At 40.8% G+C, this 24,856-nt stretch overlaps 1 protein-coding gene across 1 annotated transcript in view; it reads left to right on the top strand.

Annotated features, from left to right (window-relative positions):
* Nucleotides 1–24,856, top strand: part of LOC132868491 (arf-GAP with dual PH domain-containing protein 1) — a 217,609-nt gene that overhangs the window by 23,157 nt on the left and 169,596 nt on the right. Inside the window, exon 2 of the mRNA XM_060901406.1 lies at nt 1,331–1,461. Coding sequence (XP_060757389.1) covers nt 1,331–1,461 — 131 coding nt within the window. The remainder of the gene's footprint in view (nt 1–1,330; nt 1,462–24,856) is intronic.

Raw genomic sequence — 24,856 nt, 5'->3', positions numbered from 1 at the left:
AACCCCACACGTGTTTAAATTTGTGATAATGTGGCCACATCTATTGAATTTGATAATGTGATGTGGCAGTGGGGGCGTGGCCAAGCATTGGTCTGTGAATGGAGGGCGGAGTCAGGGAAGGTAAGTGGTGGAATCATTGCACCTGATGGGGATTAACCTGTGTTTGTGTGTCTTCCCCAGTGACCGCGCCCTTTAAAAGGAGAGGAGAGCAGAGAAAGGGAGCTCTCCCCAACCAGAACACGTGTGTGTGTGTGTGTGTGTGTGTGTGTGTGTGTGTGTGTGTGTGCGCGCGCGCGCGCGTGCATGGCTGGGAAGTGATAAAAGGCTGAAAAGCTAGCAATAAACAGTTCATTGAGAACTCAGTTCTGGCCTGCCGTGCTTCTGTGCTCCACCCACCTGGTCCAATACTACACATGATTACCGCGAAATTCAACGAGATGCGTTATATGCATGCGCAGTAGTGAAAAAAATGACAGCCTGACTCATACACGATATGATTCAGAATTCTTCGGTAGTTTCCGTCCTGCCGATAAACACATCGATTAACACAGACATGGTACACGCTTAATATGTGGCGGCTTTAGTTGACGGTGTGTCTGAATCTTCGCTTCATATATATTTTATTTTCAACTACCCGCCAAATGACAACCACCACGAATTTCAAGCCCTGTGTGTGTGTGTGTGTGTGTGTGTGTGGTACCAGTCAAAACTTTAGACACTTTCTAATTCAATTGAATTAGAATTAGACCTTCTAATTCTTTATTTTTATTAATTTAAAAAAAAACACCATGTCATAAAGTAATGAGTGTCATTTCTCTTCACTTAGTTGAATGGTTCTTGACATAATATGGATTACTACAGTCGAGGACTATTTGCTGTATTTAATGTATTTTTATTATTTGCTGTATGGTTTGTCTCAAACACATTAAAAAGGCAAGATGGTGTGGGTTTGTTTATTTATTTATTTTTTTACTTGATGGGGTACATTTGTGTGGACACTATAAACTGTGTTGCGTTGGGAGTACACTGGATGTTCTTCACTATGCTTTTAGAGTGAGGCAAACCACTAACCTTTTAATGCTAGCTTTTATCTAAGGGACATCTGGTCTGAATTTGTAACCAAACAAGTTTCAGTTGCTGTGCTCTACAGTGCTCTTACCACTTCCTGACCTCTTTCTTATTCTCTCTCAGGCTGTTATAGTTAATGGCCCCCTCTATGTTGTGTTGTTTAACTGGAAGAGGAGTTTAAATGTTTTCATATTCCCTTTCCTTTCTCCTATCTGCTCCTTATCCATCCATCCCACTTAGGTGCTTTGTTTGTGTCTTATAGGTCCAGAGTGGGCATCCTTCACCTTGGGAGTCTTCATGTGTCAGAGCTGCTCAGGCACCCATCGCAGCATTCCTCAGATCAGCAGAGTTAAATCTGTCTTCCTTGACCCCTGGGAGAAAGCAGAGGTGGAGGTGAGTACATGAACATAATTATTCTGCCTATTCAGTGGAGACTAGGTTAGAAGCATCTTTCTCATATGTTGTCAAATGACACAATATTATGGACACTTAAACATCATGACAACTCCTTGTTACTTTTGGGGAGAAGGCTGAAGAAGTACATAGCAGTTGTAGCTAGTATGTAGGGCTGTGCGATATATTGAATATACTCGATATATCGCCGAAAATTCTGTGTGCGATACATAAAATTATTATATTGTAACTATCGAGTATTTTATGGTCATCTTTCGACTTGCGTTTGTTTAAAACCTTTTCTGGTGGTTTTCTCCCGGTCCCTCAGGCAGTAACGTGAGAGGCTGCCTAAGGGTAAAAAAAAAACAATAACGTCACGCACTCGCCAACCAATCCCGGGCGACATCTCGGTGCTGAAAGAAACTTCCGGGAAGATTTTCTAGTTTCGGTTGTGTTGCCAGATTGGGCGGTTTCCTGCCCAATTGGGCGGTTTTAAGTGCGTTTTGGCGGGTTTTGAACATATTTTGGGATGGAAAATGTCAGCAGTATCAGGCAACACTGCCGGCGGGAAGATTTCCTAGTTTCGGTTTACAGCGCTGACTCAGTTCGTGCAATTGCTGGTGTTGCATAGGCTACCGTGTAAGCTCTGTCAATTTCAGCGACAAATTAAAAATGGAAGCAGACGAATTGGTTCCTAAAAGAACTAGTAAGGGGTCAGTCATCTGGCATTTTTTGGATATCGCGAGGAGGACGTGGAACAGCAAATGCCAGTTTGTAAAGTGTGCAAAAAAAACCCCCCTGTCATCACGAAAGGCAGCAGCACGACAAATATGTTCCATCACCTGAAAACTCACCTGGTACAGTATGAAGAGTCTCTTAAACTCCGAACTACTTGCCCACAAGTTAAACCCCCCCCCCCCCCCCCCAAGCTAAACAAATGACCATAGCGGCCTTGTTCTCCAAAGCCACCCCATATGAGAAAACGAGTCAGAGATGGAGAGCTATAACGGATGCAATCACTAACGTCATTGCCGAAGACATGATCCCAATTAGTATAGTGGAAAAACCAGGCTTCCAAAAATTACTAAACACACTCGATCCCAAATATGAGTTGCCTGGTTGCAGACATTTTACAGAGAAGGCAATACCGGAATTATACACATGAGAGGCAGAGCCAGAAAACATTCAGTTCAAAAGTGTGCAAAGAGAGAAATTATGTTTTGCAGATCTCTCTCTTCTCTCCCTCAATCTCTCTCTCTCTATTGTGAATGTTCCAGTGGTTCTCAGTAGTCAGGTTAATAGCTTGGAGATCTATTTTTTTTTAATAATTTAATGAATGAGCACTTTTCTTATTTAGGCTAAATGTCTTTCTCAGTGTTGAGCTTGCACTTTATTGATTTGAGCTCTGAGCAGCTCTGTATTGTATTGCCCCTTTGTTGCAATTTTCAAGATTGTTTTTGCAGTTTGTGCCACATCTTTGTTGAATAAAAATAGTCTTATTTCAATTCAATTGTGATTAATCACTAACATGAAAATTTAAAATGTGTTGTTGAAAACCACCTGTAAAGTTAACCAAGAATGTTAGTTAATCTGCAGGGATTGTCATGAAAACAGTAAAGAGTAAAAGTTAGATTTCATGGGGTCCTTTAGAGGAGATTTAAATATATCGAGATATATATCGTATATCGTGAAATGGAGAAAATGTATCGGGATATTCATTTTTTCCCATATCGCACAGCCCTACTAGTATGTATTATATAATAGCTGTCCCATTCAGAAGAAGGTATAAAGAGAGCAATGTTAAGGTTCCTTATGTTATGAAATTTGAAGGCACCATCACATGTATACTTCTGTAATGAAGGCAGTCGCATGTTGCCATGGTATCATGTTACCCTAATGTAAAATTTCATTTTTGAGATGAAAGAAAGTGCTTTTAACAACAGACATTGTCGCAAAGCAGCTTTACAGAAAAATAATGACTTTAAACATATGAGCTAATTTTATCCCTAATACATTTATTTATCCCTGATAAGCAAGCCTGTGGTGACAGTGGCAAGGGAAAAACTCCCTCAGACGACATGAAGAAACCTTGAGAGGAACCAGACTCAAAAGGGAACCCATCCTCATTTGGGTGATAACAGATGGCATGATTTTATAAATAACTTGCTTCTATAACTGTGTCATACATAGAGTACAACTGTGTAACCAGGAAATTCATTATAGTTTTAGCATGAAGTCTATTTTTTGAAATTATCAACTGTTCATTGATGGAGACTTGAGTGCAAAACTGTTCGTGACAACTGCAGTCCTAAAGTTATCATGACAATTGTAGTCCTCAGCCATCATGGCAAAACTGTCAGTGTTCAGAGCCATCTTCCAAGTGCATCTTTCAACTGTCCTTATGGGGCCATCCTCCACAGGAGTGATGTGATGAGACTCCAGCCAGACACAGGGTATCAGGATGGATCAGGAAGGTCTGAAGAGCAGAAGAGGTCCGCATCACTGGTGTCTCAGGATCAACATGTAACTCAACAGAGAGAGGCAGCGAAAGGGAGAGGGGGGGAAGAGAGAGACAGAAAAAACACAGGTTGTTGGGTATGCCTGGTGCCAACTAATCATCATCCATACAGCAATGGAACAGCATCCATACATCCCAGTTTAGCAGAATGGTCTGTTTGAACATCCTCCAGATCTACTCCTTTACCTAATAAAAATCTATTAACAAAAGGCTTGACTAAAAAGATATGTTTTGAGCCGAGACTTAAACACTGAGACTGTGTCTGAATCCCAAACACAACTTGGAAGGCTGTTCCATAACTGTGGGGCTTTGTAAGAAAAGACTCTGCCCAGTGATGTAGCCTTCACTATATGAGGTACCAATAGATAGCCTGCATCTTTTTGATCGAAGTAGGCATGGCGGGTCATGAAGGACCAGAGGTTCGCTCAGGTACTGTGGCGCAAGACCATACTGCTATTGCTTTATAGGTCAATAGCAGTATTTTATAATCAATGTGAGATTTGATTGGGAGCCAATGCAATGTGGATAAAATAGGGGTGATGTGCTCATATCTTCTAGTTCTAGTAAGGACTCTTGCTGCTGCATTTTGAACTAACTGGAGCTTGTTAATGCACTCATTGGAACATCCAGACAGGAAGGCATTACAGTAATCCAACCTCGAGGTAACAAAAGCATGAACTAGTTTTTCTGCATCATGTAGTGACATTATATTTCTTATCTTAGCAATATTTGTGAGATGAAAGAAAGCTATCCTTGTAATGTTATTGATAGGCATTTCAAATGAAAGACTGGAGTCAGTGATCTCCCTGAGGTCTTTTCCTGCTGCATGTGAAGAAAAAGAAAGGCCATCCAGAGTTACTGTGTAATCAGAAAACCTACATCTAGCTGCATGTGATCCTAGTACAAGAACTAATGTCTTGTCAAAGTTAAGTAGAAGGAAGTTAATAAGCACCCAGTGTCTAATATCCTTTACACATTTCTCAATTTTATTAAGCTGATGTCTCTCTCATTTGGCTTTGCAGAAACATACAACTGTGTGTCATCAGCATAACAATGGAAGCTAATACCATGCTGATGAATAATATTACCCAGTAGTAACATGTATAAAGAAAAAAGCAGTGGGTCTTAGACAGAACCTTGTGGAACACCAAACGTTACCTTAGTAGGCGTAGAAAAATCACTATTTACATCAACAAACTGATAATGATCAGCTATCAAAGTATTGGCAATGAATTGCTGCTGCTAGCTTTGCTTTTTAGCTTAAATTGTTTGGTATCTGAGATAGCTTGGCTGTTGTTACTACCTTTTTTTTGTGCTAAAACAGAATAGCAGTTAAATTTGGCAAGGTTTATTGAGTCCCTGGACAGAGGCAACTATTCTCTAAACTGTACTGCAGCGGATATATTCGCAGACAAAAGCCAAGTAAATTTAGCCCTTTTAGAACCGCCTGCCAAGCAACCAGAAGTAGCAGGTGGGAGCCACATGATGTCAAGAGTGTACGTCAGCTACGAACAACATGAGTGACCAAAGCGAGCAGGAATTTAGTGAGGGAGAAAATTCAAGTTTTACTAGTTTTTTTTTTTTGTCAGTTCAAGTTGATGATGACGTACTGAGAGAAGAAGAAGTGGCTAGCGATAGGGAAGAAGAGAGAGGTATCAAACTGTACCGATTCGAGCCAGAATTGTCCGATGAGAGTGGGGTCAGTGATGGTGACAAAAATGAACCTTAAGGTTGGATTTGATTCATGGCTTCAGCCGGCCTTTAAACGCTCATAACTCGGCCACCAGAGGTCCCAGCAAAACTAAATTTTGCAGGCACCTCCCTCTACACGATATCCTACGAACTAGCATGGGCACGGCCCAGTAGGACTGTGCCTCAGGACGTTATTCACCCCGGCGTGAGCTCTACTCCGCGCCTTGAGTTTCTATATGATTCATGGCTACGGCTGGACTTCAAAAATTCATAACTCGGCGAGAGAAGCTTGCAGCGAGGCGAAATTTCACAGGCATGTACCTCTCCCCATGCTTTTGTGAACCGGCATGGGCAGGGCTCGCTAGGACCACACATCGGGACGTTATTCGCCCCGGCGCGAGCTTATCTCTGTGCCTTAAGGGGTTTGGATGACTGGAAGTTGAAGATGCATTCCTCAAGTTAGTAGTATTACAGTATGTTGGAAACAAAATGCTTTGCAGTTCATTGTAGCAAAGTCTTGACTAATTAGTGATTTTACCTTTTTTATTTTTTGGGAAAAGGAACAGGGCCACTCCCTCCACGGCATTTGTGTTGCTGCACCCAGCAGCGATACATCGCTTTCCACGCGCTTTCCCTCCCCCCCCCCCTTCTTCTCCATAACAGTTGTAGATTGTAGATTAACGACTTGTTTGTCTTTCTACATCTGTCACTAGTTTCCATCAAAATGAATGTAATCTAGTAGAGAGTTGAACAGAAGCTACACTGTGTGGACATCAGTGGAAAAATTGCCGGTAAAACCACTCACACTCGTGACATCACGCGGAAGGAAATTTAAACTCGACAAATTCTGAATGTTCCCAACATTTACGACGTGAGTTTCAATGATTAAGTTTTCATTGTAGGGACTTGTACTATTATTATCCAAGGGGGAAAGGGGTACATTTCTCTCGGCCTTTAAGGGTGGCTCTCTCCAGCTCATGCTGTTGGAGCTATCTGTGCTAACAGGGCTACTGTGTATGCTTCCCTTTATTGACTTGCCTCCAACTGGACATTCATTGGAGCAGTGCTTCCCTCCCTTTTCCCTCACACAATTAACAATGTTAATATGCCAGAAGCTGCTCCCTCCATTGCCTGAGGCTGGCTGTATTTTCATTGAACCATGAACACTGCCTGCCCTCATGCCTGTTGATCCCAGCAAACTTTGCACTGTCTCAATATCAGCCATGTGGCCAATATAGGTCTTGGCTTGGAGGCCTCCTGCTAAATCGCTGACCACAGCTAGCAAGCCTAGATCTTGATTCTGACACCACCCACATTCAACCTGGCCAGGCTGCGAATAGCAAATTCTTGGGTTTGGTGCTGATCAAAACACAGAGAAAATAAACTCATTACAAATGGATGAAGTACCACAGGTATGGCTCTGCTAAAGGAGCTACTTTTGGGATGAAGCCACACATAACAGCTTAAAGGAACAGTCCACCGTACTTCCATAATGAAATATGCTCTTATCTGAATTGAGACGAGCTGCTCCGTACCTCTCCGAGCTTTGCGCGACCTCCCAGTCAGTCAGACGCGCTGTCACTCCTGTTAGCAATGTAGCTAGGCTCAGCATGGCCAATGGTATTTTTTGGGGCTGTAGTTAGATGCGACCAAACTCTTCCGCGTTTTTCCTGTTTACATAGGTTTATATGACCAGTGATATGAAACAAGTTCAGTTACACAAATTGAAACGTAGCGATTTTCTATGCTATGGAAAGTCCGCACTATAATGACAGGCGTACTAACACCTTCTGCGCGCTTCGACAGCGCATTGATACTGAGCTCCGTATCAATGCGCTGTCGAAGCGCGCAGAAGGTTAGTCCCGTTTATCCCGCTTCAGCAATCACTTCCCTTACGATAGGGCACTGGAGTTTTTTTTTTTTTCAGGAAGCCACGCAGAATTAAATGCTCTGATAGGGCATGCAGGCTTTGCACCAATTAGGGTAATGCTTTTTCATTATTATTAGTTGCCTTGGTGTTACCTTAAGTGGTTTCTTACATCTAATTATGATATTTTTTATTTTATTATTATTTTGTTACATTATACTATTTATTTCATTTTAGTATTGGTTGAGGTAAGTGTTGAGTTCAACATTTAAAATAAAAACCTCCAGCTTGTTTTTTGCAATTTATTCCTTGAATGTCAACTAAAGAATGATTGAAAGATTGCCACCAAAAAGGCAAAAAACTAAGGTCAAAACCAGAGATGCACCGATTGACCGGCTGCCGATCAGAATCGGCCGATTTTCACGTGATCGGCCATGACCGGCGACCGGCCGGTCAAAATTAAAATATGCCGATTTTCTGCCGATCAAAACTTGTGTATCACATAGAGATAAAAGTGGAAATACTCGTAATTCGCAACAAAAAAGACTGCAGCTACACTGGCAGCTTGAACATGCTTTCTAGTGCGATTGTGTTGCGCTTGCGCAGAACGGTGCCAGTCCTGCGCGTCTAACGAGCTCCGGCGCGCGCGCCGTTAACAAAAAAAAAAATTCACTATATTTGGATATCCAGCTTATCCAAAGCTATTGATGTTTGGATATCCAAATATAGTGAATTTTTTTTGTGTGTGCCAGATATTGGATGTGAAAAGAAGAAAATGTTTGTGGTTGTGTGAATTTCCCATTACAGGAATTAATACGTTAGCCTATTACCAAACATCTAGTTAGATTTGTACAAAGAGAGAGAGAGAAAAATGTCTTTTTGTTTGTTTTACAACCTTGGTTGCACTTGATTCCATTGGAAATTACTCTATAAATACACATTTGACAAAGATGATAGAATGGCTATGGCTAAGTATGACTGGAAATTATTTTTGTATTTTGATACTGAATGAAGAAATGGGTTGTTCTATAAGGCATAAGTTTTCAGATCTAAATAGGCTTATGAAAGTGTGTTCCATAGCAGTAGGCAAATAATATATGAGGGGGAAGTTGTTTTTGTGCCAGATATTGGATGGGAAAAGAAAAAATGTTTGTGTGAATTTGCTATTTCAGGAATTAGGTATGTTAATACCAAACATGAAGAAAGATTTTACAAAGAACAATGTCTTTTTGTTTGTTTTCAACCTTTGAGGTGTTTTTATTACTGAATTATATACTGAATTTATTACTGAAAATCTGGCAGAATGTTCTATTAAAGAAAAGATATAAAGAAAATAGTCTTTGTGTGTGCTGTGAAGTGGTTTGAAAAAATGAAATCGGAATCAGCCAAAATCGGTATCGGCAGGTCACACTCCATGGAAAATCGGAATCGGCCCAAAAAATTGCAATCGGTGCATCTCTAGTAAAAACTAAACTTTAACTTCAATTTTGGTGAGTAATTTGCATAAATTTAAAAGACAGGTTTTCCACCAACATCAAGCCCAGCAAACTAATGGCCTGCCCTGTAAAGTTGGGTCAAGGAATGAAACCAGGCAGGGTTCTGGGAAAAATTGTTTTAGCTGTCTTCTCTTAAAGAACTTAAAAGAATTTAGATTGAACAGAATAATCTCAAATGCTTCTTGTAGCTTTAAAATAGTCCCAGCAGGCGACTCTGAAGAAAAATACTGTGTGTTTGAACACCGCCCGCTGTAAACACTTTGCATACACCCCAATCACCGACTCCACCGACCGCCACGACACCACTGCGCACGATTCCCTCATCGTCACAGCGGAGCACCACAAATTGCTACCTGGTCTGTGGGAAACACTGAATCCTTTATCATCTAGATTCACCACAGATATATATTTTATGGAAATATTTGATCGACATTTCTCTGATTTCGATGAATTCAAAGTCTAATGATCTGTAATTAGATATTATGACCTGGTTATTTTTTTACACACGCACCTGCTGTACTCAGCTTCTCTGGAATTTTGTAAACAATAACACGGCCGGATCACTGAGGTGATTGAACTGGTTTTGTTGGAACTTTATTGATGTAACTCTGAAATGCACTGTCTTGCAAAAGTATTCATCCCCCTTAGTGTTTGTCCTGTTTTGTTGCATTACAAGCTGGAATTAAAATGGATTTTTGGGGGGCTAGCACCATTTGATTTACACAACATGCCTCCCACTTTAAAGTTGCAAATTATTTATTTTTTTATTGTGACACAAACAATAATTAAGATGAAAAAACAAATCTGGAGTGTGCATAGGTATTCACCCCCCAAAGTCAATACTTTGTAGAGCCACCTTTTGCTGCAATTACAGCTGCAAGTCTCTTGGGGTATGTCTCTCTTAACTTAGCACATCTAGCCACTGGGATTTTTGCCAGTGGCAAACAATTTGCACCTTTAAAGTGGTAGGCATGCTGTGTAAATCAAATGCTGCTTATCCCCCCCCAAAAAAAAAAAAAATTAATTCCAGCTTGGAGTGTGACAAAACAGGACAAACACCAAGGGGGATGAATACTTTTGCAAGACACTGTAAGAGTTCAGAGAGAGGCAAGTGGAGAGCTTTAGGAAAAGAGGAAGACCATTTTATGCATGGGGAGCTCTAGACAGCGCGTCTGCAACCACGTTGTCAGTTCCCTTAATATAACAGACATCCAAACAGTAAGATTGCAGAAAAAGTGACCATCTAATTAGTCTCTGGGTAAGACATTGTAACAAATCTTTCTCATTCACGGCATTTACCTTATATTTGTCATGCTTAATTTGCAATATAAGTAATTCTTTTTTGTTCAAATGTTAAACCGTTTATTGATATGAACAAGGATGGTGAAATAGCTGGTGGTTTTTCAATTACCACTTCCTGGTCAAACAAATTACTTTTCAAAATGGCCTTTACCCTTTCATTTAAAACATTGCCACCAACATCAATCGTATAATGCTCTGCTATTTTAAGCAGTTGCTCTTTTGTGCAAAGATCGAATGCCTCTTCCAACGGTGAGGCAACAAACTCCTCTACAGTCGCCATCCTTACCCAGTATAATAAGTGCGTGACTCCGTGCACCAGCCACAGAATTAAGACTTAAACAAAGCAAGGTGTGCCACCTAACTTTCTATGCCCCAAAACCTACCTACCTAAGCTCAACCCTAGCTCTTCATGCAGTTGCTGGCAGTGGGAAATTGACCACCAAAACCCTATGGCCAGGAAAATGCAACCAGAAACTGGTGACCCGCCCTCAAACTATGGATCTGCTCCCGAGACAACTGCTTTAGCCATTTTCACTACAACAACCCCGATGAAACCCAAAGGGGTCATGTCGCTTCACCTGACAGGGAAACACATGCTTGCCAAGAGTAACTTTTTAGTGCAACAGTAATACACTTACCTGAATCTTTACATACAAAAGGCAAGATTAATATTCCAAGCAAAAATCGCACCACAAAAGAAAGTTTAACAATCTGCATCTCTTCAACAAAGCTCCTAGTTCCCACCTCGGGACACAATACGTACTACATCTGAGAGCAACAATGACGTCACATATGATGACATACCATTCACAAAATTTGATCTACAAAACTTGCAAAATAAAAGGGGCAACAAAACTATCAATGATATTCAAAATGTAACCAAATTACAACTTGGCAAACCAAATGAATCTAATAGATGGATGAGCCCCCATTTTTGTCACTGTTTGGCTCAAAAACCATGACAGCAACACAAGGCACAGGGATGAGGCCAATCAATAAGAAATTTATTTTAACCAATAAGTACACCCCAATTGTGGAAAAGGAAAAAATAACACCATGGGATGTGAAAGTCAGTACAGAGAAATGCTTGCATGGATGAATGGAATGTATAGTGTTGCGTGTTGCCTGAGACAAAACAATAAAACACTGTGCAGGAGAGATGAACTCCCCCAGACGGAGGAAGGGAGGGATTTTATAGTGAGAAAACACCAGGCCCAGGTGTCTCCAGTCATACTGATGGTCTGCGGCACTACCCACTGAAACACAAAGCAAACACAGACCACAAAAGCAGGAAGGGCCAGCAGGTGTCACACAATCAATAGTTAAGAAGTGACAGCTTACAGAATACAGCAGCTTATAAATTTATTTTTAGAAAGCCAAAATTTATATTGTAGTGTATGAAAATGTAAAGTGGCTGTTTAGCTGTTGCTATTATGGTAATAGCCCCTTTAATCAGCCTTCAGAATTGTGCTCTGCGGATTTAGAGATTTGGATAGTGTTTAAAGGTTCTGACTGCAAAGTTGAATTCTAGGCAAAAATGTTCTGTTTCTATTGCTGTTGGAGTTTCGAGATGTTTCACGTTGATTTGAAGTAGATTTGAGTTGAAATTGAGGAGTCGTGCTGCTGCACACACCATGTATCCTATGTGTAAATGTTTTGCAGAGATAAAATCCGTTCCATGGCGGCACGGTAGTGTAGTGGTTAGCCCTGTCGCCTCACAGCAAGAAGGTCCTGGTTTTGAGCCCAGTGGCCGATGAGGGCCTTTCTGTGTGGAGTTTGCACGTTCTCCCCGTGTCTGCATGGGTTTCCTCCGGGTGCTCCGGTCTCCCCCACAGTCCAAAGACATGCAAGTTAGGCTAACTGGTGGCTCTAAATTGACCGTAGGTGTGAATGTGAGTGTGAATGGTTGTTTGTCTCTGGCCAAGTTTACATTAGACCATATCTGTCTCGTTTTCTTCGCGGATGCACTGTCCGTTTACATTAAAACGCCTGGAAACGCCGGGAAACGGGAATCCGCCAGGGTCCACGTATTCAATCCAGATCGTGTCTGGTCCGGTGCTGTGTAAACATTGAGAATACGCGGATACGCTGTGCTGAGCTCTAGCTGGCGTCGTCATTGGACAACGTCACTGTGACATCCACCTTCCTGATTCGCTGGCGTTGGTCATGTGACGCGACTGCTGAAAAATGGCGCGGACTTCCGCCTTGTATCACCTTTCATTAAAGAGTATAAAAGTATGAAAATACTGCAAATACTGATGCAAATACTGCCCATTGTGTAGTTATGATTGTCTTTAGGCTTGCCATCCTTCCACTTGCAAGTGGTAAGTGACGCGCATGCTGATATGCACTGGGATCACACACACAGCGGCTCAGTCCCGAATCACTGCTCGTGTGCTTCACTTGCGCGCTCTGTGAGCTGCGCAGGGCCGGAGTGCGCACCCTCCAGAGGGCACTCGCTATTCAGGGCGGAGTGATTTGGAGCTCAGGATGCCTGCGGAGCCGAGCGTATCCGTGTATTGGCGTTGCTGTGTGCACGCGAATCGTGTATTGGCGTTGCTGTGTGCACGCTAATCGTTTTAAAAACGTTAATCTGATGATCCGCTGATACGGTCTAATGTAAACCCCACCTCTGTGTTAGCCCTGCGATGACCTGGCGACTTGTCCAGGGTGTACCCCGCCTCTCGCCCATAGTCAGCTGGGATAGGCTCCAGCTTCCCTGTGACCCTGTACAGGATAAGTGACTACAGATAATGGATGGGTGGAAAATGCATTCCACATTTTAAGCAAGTGAGCAACAATATCACGTGACCACCGTTGGGGCATGTTTGATCTACTTTTAACCAAAAAAAGTTGGCATGGGCAAACGTGATGGACTCTGCTCTCCCTCCAGCTAAAAGCCAGAAGAAAAGAAAAGGAAAACATGAACTTGAAAGCTAGAAAGATTGCCAAAAAAGTGATGGAAACCAAAAGGTTGTCTGCGAGAATTTTTGCCAAGTGACAGATCGACTGCTGGAATTGACTGAAGGATGAAACGGGTGCAAAATCTGACGAAGAATTTGCAGCACTCGTCTGGGATTGGTGAGTCTGAGTATAGAGTTATACACCTAACGTTATTACAGAGAAAGAAACAATAACACAAAAGCAGTAACAGAGAAAAGATATATTCGTCTTTTGTTTCACAGATCTATTCATGAATGTCAACCACAAATTACATATCTGCAACTCAAAACTCTCTGAGGTCAATGTAGGGTCACAGTGTTTTCCGCACGTTGCCATCTTGGTGTGACTCAATTCCATAGTTATGCTGATTTAGTTCAAGCTCCTTGCATTTGACTGTTTCCGTGGGGCCATACTGTTTGGCTCCAAGAGGTAGGATGCTCAGTCCCAAAATGGAGGAAAGTGACCCTCAGTACATCAAAATGATCACGTTTTGTCCACATGATATTGTTCTTGCGGGACATCTGAAAATGTCCATTATGCACAATACAAAATTTTTAAATTTCAGAGGAGTTTGCAGTCAGTACCTTTTTTTAATATGGATATACACTCTAGGTGACTGAAATAGGGTAAGTATCAGCGGTCAGAAAGCTTTTTTCCAATGCAAGATGTGACATATGCCTGCAAAATCACAGAGGTGTCTGTTGAGATGAGAGTAAAATTATCAAACTGCCACAGAATTGGACAAAAAAATTAGGTAATTTGATCTGTTATTTTGAAGGAGAAAAATAAAGACATTGATAAATCTATTCTGGAGCCCGTTGAATAACGCCTATATATGAAGGAATTAAACCAGGTACCCATGTAAATCTAATCCTGTCTGAATAAGTCTGTTTACTTTTCTTGATGTAATATTTTTCATTAAGTTTGATTTTGGTCTCATCTGACCACCACACATGATTCCAGTTAGATGTGTGATTGTGACATAGTTCAGTTGCTGCATTTGTGGTTGTTTCTAAGGAAGGTCTGTGATGCAACCCTTCCAAACAGCTTGATGCTAAAGTCAAACAAAACCCAACAGTGTTTGCTGATAACGGCAAGTGCCCTACTACTACTACTACTCTGCACATTTAAATAAAAAATAAAACTTTATAACAATTTATCCATTTTAAAAGTTATGATATTGCTAAAAATAGGCTTATCTGGTCGCAACCATTTGCACTGAAACTGGATATCCGGCCATGATGTTTACGGCACAATAGAATGCTGTTTACCTTCATGAGACAGAGCCATCAAATAAAGGCTTCTAATTCTTAAAAAAAAAAACCCACTGGGCATCACTTCTCTCTCATTGTGTGTGTGCATGCATTTTCACTGCTTCAGATGGGTTGAATAGAGAGAAAGAACTTCACTGTGCTGGAATGTGTATGTGACAAAGGCTTCTAATTTTAAAAATCTAATCAGAAATTTTCTGTAACTATGTGATTTTCACTGGCAACTAGTGATGTCCATTTTGGATTTTTTTTTGTCACCAATCGTCAACACTCCTTAATCGACTATTAACCGATTTAAAAAAAATGTAGGCCTATTTAGAATGGATGAGTGACCATGACACCAATACAAAAGATGCTTTAGAAATATTAGAAGTACTTTATTTTTTTCCAAGTGCAAACAATTCAAAACTGATGTAAATAATTGGCAAGACATTGCCAGACTTTACAATGAACGAAACAGATTAACCAAATGAAACAAACATTTAATCCTCCAGCGCCAAATGCGCTTAACTGGCAGGTCTGTCAGCCTATGTCTCCCGTGTAGGAAAATATTGTAAAACTTAAGCCTATTAAAATGAACAGCAAGTGGGCACACTTTCTAATGTATAAGCACGGAAAGTGCTGTAACGAAAACCAGCTCCACTAACAGGTATATGTAATTGAATTAATAATCAACAGCCAACGTTTTAACAAAACGGAAAGTTGTCATTTTCACACCTCAAAAAAACAAAACAAAAAAAGCCTATTTCAACCTGGACAAGTTTACTGATTTTTATTCAGAAATAGCAACATGTCAGCATGCTGTGGGGTTAGTCTTGTGCACAGTCTATTTACTGTGAGACCCACGGCGGAGAATACCTGCTCAGATGGCACCAATGTTTACTTTGCAAGTGGTACTGCATTGCGGTTGTACTACTGCTATATTTCAACGCTGCACAACACAGCTTACATATAACCTTGTCTAACCTTTCAGTCGAAATGTTCCCAAATACTACTACTTTTGGCTCATTTCATTTTGCTCAGACTGCAAATATGGCTATAGCCTGTTGGCACCTGTATTGGTTGCACGTGTCAATATGCCCCCATGAGTTGCTACCTGTAACATGAGGCCTTGTCCTATATTTCTTTTGCCCTCTATATGTTCTGTGCATTTACCACACTACAAACTTTGTCTTTTTTTGTTAATTAACAGTTTAACTGATAGTATTAATCAGCTAAAACTTCTTATCAGTTATTGGTTAAATGGGGAATGATGAACATCCCTACTGGCAACAAAATCCGTGAATCAACAGATTCCACTTTTATGAAGTTTAACTCTCACTCAGCTAGATAACCCATACGTGGTAGTGACACATCGTCATCACTGCCGAACTGGATCTGGGCTTGACGCGAACCATGTTTGGTTGACTTGGCCAGAATTGTAGCAGTAGGGTGGCCAGTTCCTTTCTGTGCACGTGCCACACACACACACACGGGCAGTTTAGAGTAGCCAGTTAAGGATTGTTTTACAATCAGGGTACGCAAGCTAAAAATCACATTTAACACTTATTATCTTCAGTATCAAAAGGCTTGACTAAATAAACTTGGTTGTTTATTGTAGCCCTGTGATAGCTCTATTTACCATGCAAAAATAAAATCTGGTGATAACGTTATTTTTGGTGAATGTATGGCAATATATGTCATATTTAGCAAAATTACTCGTGTCATTTAGAAAAAGTGTTTTTTTGACCACAGGTAGCTCCAAAAGGGATGCACTTAAATCATTCTTTATACCATAAAACAAATATTTGGTTCCATATCATTGGAAACATAGTTAAGTTTTAATGTTGAATGCCAGTAAGTTTTCAGACTATTTTGATCAAATTAGTATGTAATTGCGTCAAAAAAATGTCCTCTCCGAGACAGTTAATTTTTCAATATAAAATAACATATCTAAAATGATTATTTTCATCCTAAAATGTGGTCAAGATATTGGGACATAAATATTAGAGACAACTAACACAAAGCTTACAGCCTTATATTTAAAAGCACTATGGAAGTAGTGGATTCTGAATTGTCAAAAAAAAAAAGTCCTCTCTGAGAATCACTTCATTTGTTTCTCCCAGCCCTGCTTAAAGCTACACTTAATCTTCTTTATCTTATAGCAGATTACACAAAACTACCATACACGTGTCAAAAAATTACCTGAAATCTGTTCTTTAACTTATCCTTCACTTAAAAACTGGTACAAGAACCAGTTTGAATCAATTTGAATTTTGGACCCCTGTGACACAAACTTTGTACCCTGATTGTAAGACAACCCTTAACCTAACTGCATGTCTTTGGACTGTGGGGGGAAACTGGAGCACTTGGAGGAAACCCATGCAAACTCCACACAGAAAGGCCCCCGTCGGCCACTGGGCTCGAACCTAGAACCTTCTTGCTATGAGGCGACAGTGCTAACCACTATGCCACCTATTACTAGGGCTGTGCGATATATCGAATATACTCGATATATCTCCGAAAATTCTGTGTGAGATACATAAAATTATTATATCGTAACTATGGAGTATTTTATGGTCATCTGCTGACTTGCATTTGTTTCGTGTTTGTTGCGTTTGTTTAAAACATATTTTCTGGTGGTTTTCTCCCTGTCCCTCAGGCAGTAACGTGAGAGGCTGCCTAAGGGTAAAAAAAAAAAAAAAATAATAATAATGTCACACACTCGCCAACCAATCCCGGGCGACATCTAGGTGCTGAAAGAAACTTACGGGAAGATTTTCTAGTTTCGGTTTTCAGCGCTGACTTAGTTCGTGCAATCGCTGGTGTTGCATAGGCTACCGTGTAAGCTCTGTCAATTTCAGCAACAAATTAAAAATGGAAGCAGACGAATTGGTTCCTAAAAGAACTAGTAAGGGGTCAGTCATCTGGCATTTTTTTGGATATTGCGAGGAGGACATGGAACAGCAAATGCCAATTTGTAAAGTATCCAAAAAACCTGTCATCATGAAAGGCAGCAGCACTACAAATATATTCCATCACCTGAAAACTCACCCGGTACAGTATGAAGAGTCTCTTAAACTCCAAACTACTTGCCCACGAGCTAACCACCCCCCCCCCCCCCCCCAAGCTAAACACATGACCATAGCGGCCTCGTTCTCCAAAGCCACCCCATATGAGAAAACGAGTCAGAGATGGAGAGCTATAACGGATGCAATCACTAACTTCATTGTCGAAGACATGATCCCAATTAGTATAGTGGAAAAACCAGGCTTCCAAAAATTACTAAACACACTCGATCCCAAATATGAGTTGCCTGGTCACAGACATTTTACAGAGAAGGCAATACCGGAATTATACGCATCTGAGAGGCAAAAACTGGCCCATCATCTGCAAAGATCTACCTCTATTTTTTAAAATAATTGAATGAAAGAGCACTTTTCTTATTTAGGCTAAATGTCTTTCTCAGTGTTGAGCTTGCACTTTATTGATTTGAGCTCTGAGCAGCACTGTATTGTATTGCCCCTTTGTTGCAATTTTCAAGATTGTTTTTGCAGTTTGTGCTACATCTTTGTTGAATAAAAATAGTCTTATTTCAACTCAATTGTGATTAATCACTAACATGAAAATTTAAAATGTGTTGTTGAAAACCACCTGTAAAGTTAACCAAGAATGTTATTTAATCTGCAGGGATTGTCGTGAAAACAGTCAAGAGTAAAAGTTAGATTTCATGGGGTCCTTTAGAGGAGATTTCAGTATATCGAGATGTATATCATATATCGTGAAATGGAGAAAATGTATCGGGATATTCATTTTTTCCCATATCGCACAGCCCTACCTACTACTGACACACATACAAGTAAACAATCCCGTTGCCATAGCCACACAATTCTTGCCATCTAAAAAGGTTGCCTTTCTTAGTGAATAAAAGCAAAAAAAATCATACACATAAAATGATCAAACTTCTTTTTACACCCAAATGCTTGACCTTTGCACATCTTTAGGGTTGTTTACAACAATTTAGTAGCGATGTATACACAAAATCCATTAGCCTCGGTCAGTCATTTGGTGTGTAACTGATCTCACAATTTGCACTCGGAGTGTGATGTTTGAACCTTGCAGGGGCGTAGCTAGGGAGGGGTCCTGGGGTGCCCGTGACCCCCCCCTTGTTGGACCATACATTTTTTCAGTAGCCACATAATACTAGAAAAGTGCCCACTGTAATTTTTCTAACTTTTTTTTTTAAATTAGATTGTCACCTCAGCCTCATTAGGGTTTCTATAACCTTGACTTCCTGTGGTTTGGGCGCAAAAACCCAGTTTGTCAGAGTGTGTGCGGGAGAGGCGGATGTAAGTGCAGATATGTTAAATAATACACAGTGCGATATGAGCATAAAGTGCTTGAAACGCACACAACAGGCAAAGTCGTAATCGAGGAAACAGGCAGGAGGTCACTCGAGGCGCAGACAGAATATCAGAGGCAAAACTATACAAGATCAAGGGATGAGAAACAGGAGTCGAAAAACCAGGAGATCGACAAGAACAGGGACAGGAAAGAAGGCTCAGTAAGGCACGCTAGACGTAGCATAATACTTCGCATCATCCTTGCATGGGCGCAGTCCTTAAATAGCCCAAACAGAGTTCATCAATTAAAGACAGGTGTTCTTTGTTAATGGCGTGCATGTTGGAGCTCGTTAGGCGCGCGCATAGCCCGAGGCGCGCCGTCAGGTGCACGAGCCAAGGCGCATAGGACTGACACAGTTCTGCGCAAGCGCAACACGATCGCACTAGAAAGCATGGTCAAGCTGCCAGTGTAGCTGCAGTCTTTTTAGTTGTGAATTACGAGTATTTCCTCTTGTGTTAATAATTTGCCATGTCAAAACAAACGAAACTTTCCTCCTTCTTTTGACGTGAAGAGAGGTAAGCAATTTATTATATATTTTTTCCATCAAAGTTGCATTTTGTGGCTACGAAGCCAAGTTTTAGTGTGCCGTTTCTAGAACACATCAAGAAAACGTGGAAGAAACAGCAATAATGGAAGAGCCGGATTCTAAACTACCTAAAACTAGCAATGGTAATTTTATTTTTTGTTACATAATGTACTCAGGCTGCCAGTCAGTGTGTGACCCCTCCCCCCCCCTTTTGAAAAATCCTAGCTATGCCCCTGCCTTGGAAGAGAGTAACATGGCAGCACCCAGGGACATCATTTTTCTTTTAAAATAAAATCTATACACAGTATACAGGTACAAATATGAACAAGTGAATACTCAAATACGTATGTCTTGTATGGATATTATCTGTCAGTAAAAAGGAGCTGACTATTTGGGTTTTGTCTGGCTTTAATGGAGATGGTGCCTCGTAGATTATTAAAAACATCAGTCACAAAAACAGTGTTCTCTTTTATATAAAACGTGGCCAGTAAATAAATACAAAATACACCCCTGATTCCAAAAAAAGATTGGACAATGTAAATAAAAATTGAATGCAATAATTTGCAAATCCTTTTCAACTTGTATTCAATTGAATACAACACAAAGATAAGATATTTAATGTGAGTGGTGCAGTGGTCAAATCCATTGCCTCATAGCATGATTGTTTTGGGCTCAAGCCCCGTGGCCAACTGAGGCCTTTCTGTGTGGAGTTTGCATGTTCTGCTCGTGCCTGCATGGGTTTCCTCCCACAGTTCAAAGACAAGTCAAGTCAGTTTATTTGTATAGCGCTTTTAACAACAGATATTGTTTTAAAACAGCTTTACAGAAAATTAAAGACTTTAAACATATGAGCTAGTTATTATCCCAAATACAGCGGGGCAAAAAAGTATTTAGTCAGCCACCAATTGTGCAAGTTCTCCCACTTAAAAAGATGAGAGAGGCCTGTAATTTTCATCATAGGTACACTTCAACTATGAGAGACAGAATGGGGGGAAAGAATCCAGGAAATCACATTGTAGGATTTTTAATGAATGAATTGGTAAATTCCTTGGTAAAATAAGTATTTGGTCACCTACAAACAAGCAAGATTTCTGGCTCTCATAGACCTGTAACTTCTTCTTTAAGAGGCTCCTCTGTCCTCCACTCATTACCTGTATTAATGGCACTTGTTTTAACTCGTTATCGGTATAAAAGACACCTGTCCACAACCTTAAACAGTCACACTCCAAACTCCATATGGCCAAGACCAAAGAGCTGTCAAAGGACACCAGAAACAAAACTGTAGACCTGCACCAGGCTGGGAAGACTGAATCTGCAATAGGTAAGCAGCTTGGTGTGAAGAAATCAACTGTGGGAGCAGTTATTAGAAAATGGAAGACATACAAGACCACTGATAATCTCCCTTGATCTGGGGGTCCACACAAGATCTCACCCCGTGGGGTCAAAATGATCACAAGAACGGTGAGCAAAAATCCCAGAACCACACGGGGGGACCTAGTGAATGACCTGCAGAGAGCTGGGACCAAAGTAACAAAGGCTACCATCAGTAACACACTACACCGCCAGGGACTCAAATCCTGCAGTGCCAGACGTGTCCCCCTGCTTAAGCCAGTACATGTCCAGGCCCGTCTGAAGTTTGCTAGAGAGCATTTGGATGATCCAGAAGAGGATTGGGAGAATGTCATATGGTCAGATGAAACCAAAATAGAACTTTTTGGTAAAATTCAACTTGTTGTGTTTGGAGGAGAAAGAATGCTGAGTTGCATCCAAAGAACACCATACCTACTGTGAAGCATGGGGGTGGAAACATCATGCTTTGGGGCTGTTTTTCTGCAAAGGGACCAGGACGACCGATCCGTGTAAAGGAAAGAATGAATGGGGCCATGTATCGTGAGATTTTGAGTGAAAACCTCCTTCCATCAGCAAGGGCATTGAAGATGAAATGTGGCTGGGTTTTTCAGCATGACAATGATCCCAAATGCACCGCCCGGGCAACGAAGGAGTGGCTTTGTAAGAAGCATTTCAAGGTTCTGGAGTGGCCTAGCCAGTCTCCGGATCTCAACCCCATAGAAAATCTTTGGAGGGAGTTGAAAGTCCGTGTTGCCCAGCGACAGCCCCAAAACATCACTGCTCTAGAGGAGATCTGCATGGAGGAATGGGCCAAAATACCAGCAACAGTGTGTGAAAACCTTGTGAAGACTTACAGAAAACGTTTGACCTCTGTCATTGCCAACAAAGGGTATATAACAAAGTATTGAGATGAACTTTTGTTATTGACCAAATACTTATTTTCCACCATAATTTGCAAATAAATTCTTTAAAAATCAGACAATGTGATTTTCTGGATTTTTTTTCTCATTTTGTCTCTCATAGTTGAGGTATACCTATGATGAAAATTACAGGCCTCTCTCATCTTTTTAAGTGAGAGAACTTGCACAATTGGTAAATGACTAAATACTTTTTTGCCCCACTGTAAATGTATTTATCCCTGATGAGTAAGCCTGTGGCAATGGTGGCAAAGAAAAACTCCCTCAGATGACATGAAGAAACCTTGAAAGGAACTAGACTCAAAAGGGAACCTATCTCATCTGGGCGATGACAGATAATGTGATTTATAAATAACTTGCTTCTATAACTGTGTCCTATGTAGTCACAAAGTACAACTGTGTCACCAGGAAATTCATTATCGTTTTAGCATGAAATCTATTTTGTTGAAGTTATCAACTGTTCACTGATGGAGACTTGAGTGCAAAACTGTTCATGACACCTGCAGTCCTAAGGTTATCATGTCAGTTGTAGTCCTCAGCCATCATAGCGAAACTGTAAGTGTCCAGAGCCATCTTCTAAGTGTGTCTTGAGACTGTCCATTATGAGACCATCCTCTATAGGAACGATGTGATGAGACTTCAGCCAGACATCAGGCATCAAGATGGATCAGGCAGGTCCGAAGAGCAGAAGAGGTCAGCACCACTGGTGTTTCAGAATCGACATGTACCTCGACAGACAGAGGGAGAGAGAGAGAAAACACACGTTGTTAGGTATGCCTGGTGTCACCTAATGATTAAGAACAGTATATTTATGCAAAGACATGCAAATTAGTTTAATTGGGTACTCTGAATTGCCTGTGTGTGAATGTCTGTCTCCCTGTGTTGTGATGGATTGGTGGCCCATCCAGGATGTACCCCTCCTCTCGCCCAAAATTGGCTGGAATGGAGCACTTGCATGTGACGTCACAGCCGATCCAGATTGTGACAGACGCCATCTTGTCGGTCAAACGCCATATTCCGCCTTCTACTTCTACTTCTGCTTCTACTTCTGCTTTTACTTCTACCTTTTCTTTTGGAAAACCCTACTATATACAATTCTACTACAACGGCTGCGGCTACAAGCTCTCCCTACCTGTGCACGTTTTTTATGTTTTTTGTGTGTATTTTTGCGTGTTGTTCGTCTGTACCGGACTTCAATATCCACTACAACCGTATGGACTTACTGGACATTGGTTTCCAGCAGAAAATGACGGTTTGTAGCGATTTCCATCGCATGCAAAACATTCCGTACGAGATAGCGAGACCAGCGGGGTCTCCGTGGATTGTTATCGGAAGCAAAGTGAAGGAGGCGGCGCCGGGAGCGGAAGCAAAAGCGAGGCTGCAGAGCCGGCCTGTTGACTAAGCTCAGAAAACAGCCACTCAAACCTCCACTGCCAAGCCTCTACCTCTCCAACGCCAGATCCATGTAAACAAGACGGACGATTTGGAATTACAGCTGGAATTACCTTATTCTATTCTATAATCGGCTGGTCAGTGCTATACTCAATACTTAAGTGACTTACCCATCCAATGAGGATTCTTGTTTACAAGATGCCACATCTGAGTCGCTGACAAATCCTGAATTTCTGTAAAGATAACTGTCCAGAGATTTATAAGCACGCAGTGCTTCACCACTGAACAGCGAGGGAAAGTTAATGAGGTAATTATACACGTCCGGGTATTCCGCTGGCAGTTCAAAATCCGGTCGTGAAAACTCCGTCCGGTAAGCCATAAGGGTCACTAATCTGTAGATCGTTTATTTTAGACATATATCGAGTTATCTGTTCATTAGAAAAATGAGCCGTGTAGTCCGTCGGTTGAAATTGATCCATTCTGTACACGAGTGCAGCAGTATTCAGCGGTGTTTTTGACCGACAAGATGACGGTTGTGTACTTTCCGGTCACGTGACTGCAAGATCTCTATTGGCTCAAGCTTCCCTACGACCTGTAATAGATAAGTGGTATAGAAAAGGAATGATATTTAATGTTAAAACTGATAACTATTATGTTTTTATTGTGTTGTTAAAAGAAAAGGTGATGTAACACAGTGGTAAACATGCATCTGTCCCAAATATTTTGGAACGTGTTGCAGGCATAAAATTCAGAATGAGCGTATATTTACAAAAAAAAAAAAAGGTTTATCAGTTGGAACATTAAATGTCTTGCCTTTGTATTCAATTGAATATACAGTACCAGTCAAAAAAATTGGACAAGCCTTATAAGTCAATGGTTTTTCTTTATTTTTATTAATTAAGACAATTCATGTCTTAAAGTAATGATGGACTGTCATAGTTAAGTGGTTCTTGATTACTACAGTTGTCAAATAGGGCTGTATTTCTTACTGTATTTTTCCTATTTACTGTTTGATGGTCTCAAACACATTAAGAAGGTAGGAAATTCCACTGGACTATATAGAGTGTTTGCCATTTTGTAGTGCTGTCCGAATGTATAGTGAGAATTATTGCACCCTATGTAGTGGACTGGTAATATCCCACAATGCACTGTGAAAAGTAGTGTACAACCGATGGTCACTAACCAAGCAATATATACAACCCCAATTCCAAAAAAGTTGGGACAAAGTACAAATTGTAAATAAAAACGGAATGCAATGATGTGGAAGTTTTAAAATTCCATATTTTATACAGAATAGAACATATATGACATATCAAATGTTTAAACTGAGAAAATGTATCATTTAAAGAGAAAAGTTAGGTGATTTTTAAATTTCATGACAACAACACATCTCAAAGTTGGGACAAGGCCATGTTTACGACTGTGAGACATCCCCTTTTCTCTTTACAACAGTCTGTAAATGCCTGGGGACTGAGGAGACAAGTTGCTCAAGTTTAGGGATAGGAATGTTAACTCATTCTTGTCTAATGTAGGATTCTAGTTGCTCAACTGTCTTGGGTCTTTTTAGTCGTATCTTCCATTTTATGACGCTCCAAATGTTTTCTATGGGTGAAAGATCTGGACTGCAGGCTGGCCAGTTCAGTACCCGGACCCTTCTTCTACGCAGCCATGATGCTGTAATTGATGCAGTATGTGGTTTGGCATTGTCATGTTGGAAAATGCAAGGTCTTCCCTGAAA

The sequence above is a fragment of the Neoarius graeffei genome, chromosome 20 (genome assembly GCF_027579695.1).
Source record: "Neoarius graeffei isolate fNeoGra1 chromosome 20, fNeoGra1.pri, whole genome shotgun sequence".
NCBI classification, from domain to species: domain Eukaryota; kingdom Metazoa; phylum Chordata; class Actinopteri; order Siluriformes; family Ariidae; genus Neoarius; species Neoarius graeffei.
The sequence above is the reverse complement of the archived record's forward strand: the minus strand, read 5'-3'. Positions and strand labels throughout refer to the sequence as shown.